The sequence below is a fragment of the Myiozetetes cayanensis genome, unplaced genomic scaffold (genome assembly GCF_022539395.1).
Source record: "Myiozetetes cayanensis isolate MyiCay16 unplaced genomic scaffold, myiCay2020 scf1, whole genome shotgun sequence".
In the NCBI taxonomy this organism is placed as follows: domain Eukaryota; kingdom Metazoa; phylum Chordata; class Aves; order Passeriformes; family Tyrannidae; genus Myiozetetes; species Myiozetetes cayanensis.
In genome coordinates this window covers 5,898,037-5,909,492 of record NW_026086604.1, presented here as the reverse complement: position 1 = coordinate 5,909,492, position 11,456 = coordinate 5,898,037, and the positions used below count along the sequence as shown (strand labels likewise).

The window sequence follows — 11,456 nt, the reverse complement described above, 5'->3', positions numbered from 1 at the left end:
AAGCCATTGGAGTGAAACAGTGAACACTTTTCCACATTACTTTGATATCGAATCTGTTATAACAACACACCAGGTAAATTAAATCTGTAACTTTTGTCATTATGGTTTTAATTAAAGAACAAATAACAGAAGTATAAAATTAAATTGGTAATACATAAATCCATGTCAGTGACTTGATACAAAAGCTCAGAAAAATTAATTTCTACATAATTCTTTAAAATAATAGGTGACATACAAAGTCAATGAATTACACACCTTAACTACTTTTAAGACCAAAACTGATGTCTGCAGCAAAATACTGCACACAAATATTATGTAGTTCCACAACTTGCTTCCATTGACATCGCTTTCCATTTTACTTTTAACCTAAAATCTCCATAAGACAACTATTATTTTCTGGCCAAAGAAAGCATGTATATATTTGTATAACAGAACATAGAGGCCACAAATAGGTTGTCATGTATGTACTGCATAAGTCACTGCACAAACACAAAGTGAAAATCTGTCTCTCATCATAAACAGAACAATGGATGGTAAAGAGTATCCATGCAGAGAAAAGAAACAATTTGGGGAAAATTTTATATGATTTGCCCAACATGAAGCAAAAGAAAACAAAAAACAAGCTATCAAATGAGCAGGGCCTTGCAGAAAAACTAGTGGGCAATGCATATCTAATACTCTTGTACCCTCTGCAGAATACATCAAATTCTTATGCTATTTATTTTCCTTTATTACTTTAAAATACTAAAATAAATGTCAGATCATAGACTTCTATTTAAACTAAGAAACATACACACACACTGCAAAATCCCAAGCATTTCTCTGATCCTGGGTGATCCCAATTTCTAATACAAGCTCAGAAATTAAATATTGCTGTCTATCTTTGGCAATGCAGTTGCTGAAATGAACACAGTTCCTTCTATGAATCATTCATTTATTTATAAACTCATTCTGGGAATCCTGAGTACAGTCCAGCAGTCTACATCCATATAAATATTTCCAATTAAGATTATTTGCAGTGCCTGCAATGCAGTCAAAACCCAGCTGAGAGTAGAGGAGACGAGCAAGTGTGAGGGAATTCACTCTGGGCTCAGTGGGTAACTTAAAACAAGCAGAATACAATCTGAATAGATATAGACAGCTTTTATTAGATATTAATCTTTGTTACTTTCCCTCCTCAATTTCTTTCCAAATCCTCTTGCTTGCTAGTTCTCTTGCCTTTTCCTTTTCATCTATAGACCTTTCATTTCAAAGGATTTGTTTAATATCAGGTCTGAAAGGTCTTCTTCCCTTATATGAATACATGAATAATTTTCCGAAATTGCTTTCAGATCTATGAATACAGTAAATTGGAACTAAACAGAAGCTTTTCAGACAGCGGGGTGCAACTCCTGGCCCAAACAGCTCAGAAACACATAGAATCATAGAATGGTTTGGGTTGGAAGGGACCTCAAATATCATCTTGTCCCAACCCCTCTGCCATGGGCAGGGACACCTCCCAGTGCTCCAAGTTGCTCAGAGCCCCATCCAACCTGGCCTTGAACACTTCCAGGGATGGGGCATCCACAACTTCTCTGGGAAACTTGTACCAGTACCTCACCACCCTCACAGTAAAGAACTTCTTCCTAATATCTAATAACTTGTATGACACACAAGTGTCATGTATGACAAGTACAGACTTGTCACAGTGCATAATGTGTCCACAGTGATGTGTTTGCGAACATCATCTGATTTCCAATTAGGAAAACTTTTAACTTCAAAAAGATTCATGTTTATCACCTCCAAATGCAAATGTTTCCCACAAGGAACACTCTTTCCCCCAGTGAGATACCAAAAGATCAAGAAAAACTGATGTTTCTATAGCATGATAAGAAATCTCTTAGTCTTATTTTGAGCCCATGGGCAAGATCCATGTGAGGCATCACAGAGAAGGAAATTGAGTTGGAAAAGGAAGCTGAATATGGGAAAATCACACCTATTAACATGGTAGAGTTTCTTCATGGCACAGTCCTGAGAAGAGACATTGACTTTATAGCTCCTACATGGATTTGATGCCCTGTTACTGCTCTAAAGCTCCTCACATGAGGTGAACATGCGGAAAACAGCCACTGCTGGCAGCACAGGAAGTATAAATGATGTGTAAGGAAGGGAAGAGAAAGAGGGATACAAAGTCAGAGATAGAAAGAACAGAATAGGCTAATTTGGTTGGAAGGGACCTACAACAACCATCCAGCCTGACCAATTCAGGGTTGACCAAAAGCTAAAGTGTGTTGTGAAGGGCATTGTCCAAATGACTCAAAAACACTGACAGGCTTGGGGCATCAACACCTCTCTAGGAAGCTTGTTCAGCTGTTTGACCACCCTCTCAGTAAAGAAATGCTTCCTACTGTCCAGTCCAAGACTCCCAGGAATGGTTTCGAACCATTCCCATGCATCCTGTCACTGGATACCAGGGAGAAGAGCTCCTCACCTCCCTCTTCCCTTCCTCTCCTTAGGAAGCCAGAGAGCAGTGAGGTCGCCCCTCAGCCACCCATCTTTTCTCCAAACTAGACAAGCTCAGAGCCCTCAGCTGCTCCTCACAGGACATGCCTTCCAGCCCTTTCATCAGCTTTGTTTCCCTCTGGATGCAAAGACCTTCACATCCTTCTGGATGCAATCCTGTGCCACGTGCTCTGGGATGACCCTGCTTGAGCAGGAAAGTTGGACCAGATGACCGACTGTGGTCCCTTCCAACCTGACCCATTCTGTGATTCTGTGTCTGCAGGGATGATCTCCAGCCACTCCTCTCCCCATTTAGACTTGTGCCATGCATGATTCTGTCCCAGGTACAGAATTTGGCATTTGGACTTATTAAATTTCGTCCTCTTAATCATTGTCCAATGCTCTAATGTGGTGGAAAAAGGATGCCCACCACAGAAAAAATTAAAGGCTCTTCTCTCTCAATCTCTCTCTAATTTCTCCACTTTAAGACTACTGCATTCTCAACATTTCAGTTCTTTTGTTTCAGTGGAAAAGAATTATTTCCAGAAGTGCATTTATCTGGCTCCCAAAGGGGAAGGAAAGCCTAATTAGCATATGATTAATTTTATTTGTTCAAAATATTGCAAGTATGGTCCCTAATTTATATTAACAGAATTCATCCTCAGGTCCCTATGCTTAAGAGTGGCTATGAACAAATAATTCCTTGCAGTGCTCAGGTATTTGGAAAGTTAAATAAAGCTCCCCACAGCGCACAGTTCTTCCTGCACCAGGGTGACTACAGAATAGAGGCTCTGAGCACTGACCAAGTCAATATTACTTCTTTAAAACAACTGCAGGTTCCCTGTCAGCTTTCACTGTCTGTGAAAATAATCCTAAAATTATACTATGCATTCTTACTCTGAAATTTATAGGCAGAGATTTACTTTTGAAATTATTTTTTGTTGGTTGGTTGTTTTTTTGACAAAAAGGAAACAAATGTCATATAAATATATAATTTATATCACATAAGAAAATCATATAAATATAACACTAATACAATGGTCAAATTCCTCAATGTAGTTATATATTTTTTCCCTTATAGGGCCAGTTTATAGGAAGAATATCAGACTTTGAGCATCTTTCTCTGTGTCATGACTTCAGTATTTTAACATGGATTAATGCCTTCAATAAATAAATGTTCTATCTTAGATGATTTGGAAATACCATCTATTAATAATGTCGTATTAGAAGAATTATATTTAATTAATTATCTAACACAATGGCATTATTTTGGTCTCTGTTCCACTTCAACAAAACCAGAAACTTTGAAGATTCCGAAAGATATGAAACTGCTGATAGTTTCTATTTAAAAATAGGGAAAAACACAATTCACAATCACAAATTCAAAACTAGTTTTACCCAAACTCTCTTTGTCCCCAGGTTTTACTAATGGAGGAATAATTTGCTGGCATTTTACTCTTCAGTCTCTTCCCTTGCATTTGCTCATCCTTACCTTGAATTCAACCTTGCAGAATTGTCACAGAAATTTATCAGCAGAATGATAGAAATTTATCACTCATTCAAACAGACAGTGATACTTTACTTACAGAAGGAGACAAACAAGTGTAAATGATAAATGTATGCAACAATGAATAGTACAGGCAAGGTGAAACTAAACTTTTGGTAAACCAAGAACAAAGGACACTGAATGAAGGGTAAAGGGTGCTCATTTCAGAATTGCTAAGAAGTAGCAATGATTTATCATATAACACCCAATAAACTGAGGAATGCATACTGCACAAAAATTTATCTTTACACCAAGTTTACTTAAAAAAAAAAAAAAAAGTAACAATTTTATAGGGTGAAGATGTACCTTGTTGGATAAGGGCTTCAGCTGCAGGCTCCCCAGACCCTACATTTACATACTCTTCATTAGGATGCTTCCTGTTGTAATGCCTCTTCAGGGAACCAGATATATTGCAGGAATAGTGGCAATGTGCACATCGGAAGGGCTGTGAGCAAAAAGGAAAACGTTACACTGATCTCCTCACCTCTTCAGGATACAGATCCAAGCTGCAATGTTTTGATCCCAAGAAACCATATTCATTTCTGGTTTAGGCACCTCCCAAGGAGACCTTCCAAAATTTTATATAAATAGAAGTTGAAACTAAATGTTACCTAAAATTTGGTACTTTTTGTTATGTGCAAGACACCGAGTATTTTCAACATTACTTTTTGTAGTTCAGTGTTTTCATAATTGAAGATCACAGGTCTGACCATGTGGAGATTTTCTACTATAAGGAAATTACTCAGCTGCCATGAGCTTTGGTCTGAAAAGGGGGAGCAAGACAGCTCAAATAACTGAAGGTACAAATGGTAGCCAACCTAATTTAACAGGTAACTGTACCTGGCAGGGTTCATCTCTTTCCTCTCCTTTCCTTCTCTCTCCAGCATGCTCCCAATCCTTTCACTGGCACTTACATTCCTCTGACCATTTGGCGAGTTAATTTTGGGAACTAAATTAATTATTTTTTAAGAACATACGTCTCCCTTCAACTGACAGGAGGAGTAATTTCTTAAGAAAAAAGGACAGGGGAAAAAAAAGCACTTGTGACTGAAGTTAACCTTCGAGAATAACTTCCTGACTGAGATATATCACAGTTATTGGAAGCTTGACATAACCATCAGGGTCCTGGAAAAGGACCAAAGTCCTTAGGGAAAAGTCAAGTACCTCAGAATGGGATGGAAAATGTTTCATGCTCAGCAAGCAGGCCCACCTAAAGTTAGTCAGCAGAAAACGATTGGTACAGAAATGTTTACAGAAGATGAATTTAAAGCAGGGAAATGTCTGCAGTCAGAGTCCATTGACCAGAACACTCCTCAAAGCTTGTTGCTCGTGACCTTCCTTCAGGCTCCAAACAGCAAAAATAAGGATGAAAAGTGATGTTCCGGCTCCTTTAGCCCTACACATCAGAGGGTACTGTGACATTCAGCTATTCAGTTTTCCACACAGGGATACTCTGCTTCTCTGTTGCTGAAACTGCTGTTTTTTCAAGAAAATAATGCAGACACACTGCTGTGTTCTTGCACCACTCTCGACTTTCCTGTAAGTCATGTATATTACTTGCTATTGGACAGCAGGATTGCAAATCCGTGGAGCTGGGAAATAGGATGGATTAAAGGATCATTAGGTCACATAAGTAGTGACATGTCTCTGAGTCTGAGAAGCACACAAACATCTGTCCTAGAGTGAAGGGACACATTACTAACAGGGTTGAACTCCTTTAAATAAATACTCCTGATTGACCTAATTCAGTGTTTTGCAGTTCTCTGGCCAATGCCTTGAATTGCTACACTTATGTGCAGGCCGATCCAGAGGTCAGAATCAGCTGTGTTTCAAGAACTACACTATGAGTACATTTATCACTTTAGCCATCAAAAAAGGAAAATGATGCATTTTCATTTACAAAAAATCCTTTTCAAAAGGATTTTGAAAGTCCAGAGCAAAACCATATCCTTAAGAAAGAAAAATTATTTGTTCAAAATATATCATCTCTTAAATACCTCATCTTCCAAAATTTGAACCACCACTGAAAGGACGGCTTTCCTTTCTGCTTTATGGTGCTTACTAAGAATGGCTGCAGTGTACTCTTTATGGAAGCAAAATGATCTGTTAGATAATGGAAGATGTTGCACATGAAAACAGTGTGATGTTTTCAATAAGAAATATGTTTATTGCCAAGATAAAGCATTATATTAAAGTGTATATTTTCATAAATATAAAACACTAGCTTTTTCTGGAAAATAAACTAGTATAATTTCTATGTACTGAATATAACATTTCACAATTCATTACATCAAGACTTATCACAGTGAGAACCAACACAAAATCTAGAAATAAAACCATATTACAGTTTATTAAAATAAATCATATCTCTAATCTAAATACTTCCTAGAAACATTAACAATCTTCAAAACTCTTTCTAAGACCTATTTCAGACAAATGGGGTGTTTTAAAATTAATTCTCTTCAATTTTCAAGTATATGAACTCACCTACAGTACAAAGACTGGCAAATTTTCAGAGAAAAATAAAGTGCGAAATGAACAGGGATGTATGGGATTTGCTTTCCTACCTCAATAGAACATTTTAGGGTATTTTTTAGATTTGTTCTCTCAAGGACTGACAGTCAAAAAAACCCAATAATATTTGGTTTATATTTCAACAAACAGATATTTTTGCCAAGTAAAGATACTAATTACAAATTGTCCATGAGCAAGGTAACCTATCTCAAAAGTCTGAATATACAGTTAAAATTTCCAAAATATTAAAATGTTCATGTACCATAATTGTCACCAAAGAGGAAAATGTGACAATTTTAAACTGTTGTCTAAAGTTTCATGTATTTCTTAACCACTTTAAGTATGATTTAAATAAGCATGATTTATGTTTCCTTACCTTGAAAGAGACATGTTGTTCCATATGACGTAGGAGCTGTGGTTTTTGGGCAGCTGTATAGTCACACACTGTACATTTAAACTGCTTTCCTGAAATGGGAATAGAAAGTGGAAATTTTTTTCCTATTTAAGTTCAGAAAACTACTAGTTCTATTTTCTCATAGAGATGAATTCCAAAATGCCAAAAATGAACAATGAACAGTACAAGAAATCTGGCACTTACTCTGCAAAATTGTGGTTAAATAGACCTAAGAACAGAGTAAGGAAGAAAAAAGGCTTGAGTGTCATCTTTAAATTATAAGCATTAAATAATCTAAATTCTCCTGGGCCAGTCACTTGGGAAGGAAGAAAGAGAATTATTATAGTGCAGTCTAAATAGAAGAAAAAAATCCCTTATTTACAACTGCAGGCACAGCTGCTTTGCTGTTTATAACGCACATTTGGAAATCCTTAAAACACAGATATTTGATCATGTTTACATGGTTTTAGCTACTTCTGTCACATGCACTGAATTGTTATGATTCAAATGCGTTTTCCCTTCAAAGCACTCTCTCTCACAAATCTTTTTTTTTCTGTTATATTTTAAATTAACAGAATTTCCTTCCTTTTATTTTCTGCGTTTCATACTCCCTTTCTCCATATTTTGCCTTTAAGATTCTATTAGTCCTGTTGCCTCCAGCCAAATTACAAGGTGTATTAATTACAGAAGGACTTCGTTCCTGAATTAAATACCCTGTCTGACAAACTGCATTTGTCTGATGTGGAATAAGAATATACTAAAAACTGACTCCAAAATCAGAAGAGCCAAAAGGAAGGATGGAGAATATTCTGTATTACCATAAAGAGATTGGGTTTCTTTAGATTCTGGATCTTGCTGAAAAAATTACAAGCATTTTATACTAAGTGTGAAAGTTTCTATAAAACACAGCTAAAAAACCCTTAAGACATTTTCTGGTATCTAAATAAAACAATGAAAAACTGGTTTAATTATTTATTCTGGTTTATTTCTAACTGCAAACAGTAACAACCCTGGACTACAGAATTGTTTTCTATCATGTCACTCTTGAGAAGTCTGTCTTCGGGAGAAGAATAAATCAGACAGAAAACTGCTTTATATTCCGCTGGTTAAATTGACCTTGCAGGGCTGGTATTTGAACAAAAATTGCCTGGATTCATAAGTCAGGAAGACAAGTCTCATAAACAGCGAAACATCTTTCAAATTCATTTATTTCTGAGATAACTGAGGAACACAAGATGTGTGCTGGTAAGAACTTTCGCAGTGCTGTCACTGCGGAAAGGGACGCTGGACAAAGAGAAACTGTCAGCATTCAAGAGGCTGAAAGTCCCCTGACAAACCATATACCCTGGTTCAGGGTTTCAGCCTGACCTAGCAGTAATTTATAAGAGAACATAATTCCTTGCATGTAATTAAACATTTAAAACCAACTTCACACCTATAAAACCAAATCCAGACACGCTGTGCTCCTGCTCGGCCACAGTGCTGCTCTTGACAGTGCCAAGTCTCAAAGCTGCCTCAGCTGAATTGCAACAGTTACTCACACACATACACACTTCCTTCAAGAAACAGAACAGGTGAAAGCAAATTCAACTTTCATTGCTGAATTTCACTATTTGAATGTGCCAGATGGTGAAAACAAAACAGAAAGGTTTTGAAATTAAATACCATGCATTGATTTTTTTTTTTCATACCACCACAGAAGGAGACCTACTCATTTTCCTTTATAGTCTGATCGTGCTTGAAATTTCCTTTTCATTCAAATACAACAACCTGCCTCCTCACAGCCAGGAATCAGCTGAGGACTGCATTTTATAGGTAAAATCTTGATTCTTGTATATGAAGTTTAGACCTTATGTGCCACACCTGCTTATTACTGACCAAGTTATTTCAAAATACTGGAAAGTACTTTTCGAATAATGAGTCATTTATTAACTTATGATAATTCTGCAGTAACTTTGCTAATAAAACAATAACTATGTGCTTTCTGTAATACGTATTTGTTGATGTAAAAGGGATTGTCTCTTTCACTTACACATACATATGTAAGCATAAATAAGTATCTCTGACACAGAAAACTCACATACATTCTAAAGATGTAACAGAGAGCTGTGCACTTCCTGGGACAGGACAATGCTAATGCATTTGTAGTTTAAAAAAAAAAAATTTAAACAGTCAATTAAGAGTAGAATGAGTTTTCACACATTAGGTGAGTAACAAAGATCAAATCATAATGAAAGTCTGTACAACTTATTCTGCTAAATCATTTACTTCAATTTGACAATCACAGAAGAGTAAGAGAAAGGTATTGTTGTGTTCTAAATTTAGATGCAAAATATGATATTTTTCTGGATGTGCATCTTACTTTTTTCAGTTATCATCACAGAAATATTAAAATTACAGGTCAAGTGACGTGCTGCATGTGAGACTGTAGAGAATACATGCCCCGGCTTGTCACAGGCTAATTACACATGGGGACACAGGCCTTGAGCCTACTGGGCTGCTGAATTTGACAACAGAATCCTAAGAGTGTTCTCATAGAAGAAATAGTAAGAGACTGAACCATGGAACTATTTGTATTTTCAAATTTCTATTGAAATAAAAATTCTCTGTAAGAAAATGAAGGGATATAAAGGCAACAGAAATTGCAGAAAAAAACCCCAAGTATTTCAGAGACATCTGTCTTTACAGAAATTAATTTTGCAAAGTTTTGATTTGTTTCCCAAATGGTGTCTCCTGGGAATAAACAAAACTTGTAAATCACACTTGGTGTTCAACTGAAAAACATTTGTTAATGAGGCCCTGTAGTACAGTCAGTATTTAATGTCCTAAAATAAACTTAAATCTAATAAACATATCCACCTACCATCAGCGGTATGAAGGAGTTTATGGCTCTTCAAAGTGCCTTTGGATTTGAACTTTTTCCCACACATATCACAGAGGTGTGTTTTCTCAGTGCTGTGACGATTCATGTGGGCTTTCAAGTTACTCTTGCTGCGCGTGGCATACTCACAGAGGGAGCATTTGAAGGGTTTGACACCTAAACATGAAAGAATGTACCATGAAACAACCAGGCTGCACCTTTTGACAAGAGGGTGGACATTTCCTTGAAAGAAATTTCAGATCATGTGAGCAACATGGACAACGAGGTCACTATTTTAAAATTTGGATATCCACATTTGACAAATTTCATCTATAGCGTCTGTGAAAATGATACCAAGCTCTTGGTAGCATCACTTAACTTGCTAAGAGAAAGGAGGAGTTCTTTTAGAACGAAATATTGCCCTATTGAACCCAGTACTAAGGTTTAGCCAAGCCAATTTGGTCCTTGCTGTGTCTATCCTTCATTTAGAAGTAGAATCCAGACTGCCTAAACTGATGTCTAGCTGGTGTATTTATCTCCCTCTATGAGTCTTCAGATAACCATCATTCTCTGTTTACTACAGTAAAGGATGAAGAAAGCTGTTTCAAGGAGGACTGTTTCATTAGGTACTTAGCATGTTAGCAGAAGTCAAATGTGTGAAGCTGTGTTTTACTGTTGATTAATATCAGATTTGCTAATATCTCATGCAGTGGTATCCCTTATTTAAGTGTATCTTATCAGGTATCCCTCAACAAGAAGCAAGCACTTAAAATTTCAGTTCTCTCAAACTGTCCAAAGCACACAGAGAGACACCCAGAATGTCGTTTAACAGAAGTTCTATAAGAACAAGGTAAATCCTTCAAAAAAAAGTTGAATAAATCTGAACTAGCAGAGTACTTCAACAGTTTCATGAGGCTCTGACAGTTTTAGATTGATATTCGTGACCTTAAAACTAGATTTACAAGCATGAGGAATTATAGTCTGCTTTAAGCAGGCTTGATTGCACACTTTGATTCAGGAGTATATTTCTATTCACTTCCTTCTCCCGATAGTCAGATGAGATGGGTTCCAAGCATTCCATCAGAATACAAAACCTCTGTCTATGGAATACACAAGGAATTGCCCTAACCTACATTCTGCACTACCCAAATTCTTAATGGAATAAAGGAGAGGACCCTGCTATGGTACACAGGCAGGTAAACTCACAGTTAAATCCTTCAAACAAACATGTTGAACTATTTATATAGGAACAAACACTTGGAACCAAGACACCAGTTTCAGAGTAACAAATCCCATTATTCCCTTCATCCAGTGGGGTGGCTAAAGAATCCAAAAGCAATCATACTCTGCTCCATATATTATTAATGTGACTAAAGACCACATAAGTGGTCTCAGCCTATAATAAAAATACACAGACTGGGTACTCACAGAATTCTACTGGGCAGAGATTTTTAAGTTCAAGGGATTCTTAACCAGTGTGTTGCCACATTACTGGAATTTCTCCCTAAAAAGTCACAGATGTGATCAGCATTATCATATGGGTTTTTGATCAATGTCTGTCTGTGTCAGTTAGCTGTCACATCTGCATGATTTAATAAAAATACTCACAGAATTTATATGTATATATCAAAGCCACTGGATTCCAATTGTTTTATTCATAG

General features: G+C 36.7%; 1 protein-coding gene across 2 annotated transcripts in view; it reads right to left on the bottom strand.

Moving 5' to 3' along the window:
- Nucleotides 1-11,456, bottom strand: part of ZFAT (zinc finger and AT-hook domain containing) — a 122,397-nt gene that overhangs the window by 17,216 nt on the left and 93,725 nt on the right. For both annotated transcript variants that reach the window (XM_050306650.1, XM_050306642.1), the window contains 3 exons: nucleotides 9,799-9,972; nucleotides 6,918-7,006; nucleotides 4,334-4,472 (listed from right to left, as the gene is read on the bottom strand). In XM_050306650.1, the coding sequence (XP_050162607.1) occupies nucleotides 4,334-4,472; nucleotides 6,918-7,006; nucleotides 9,799-9,972 (402 nt within the window). The remainder of the gene's footprint in view (nucleotides 1-4,333; nucleotides 4,473-6,917; nucleotides 7,007-9,798; nucleotides 9,973-11,456) is intronic.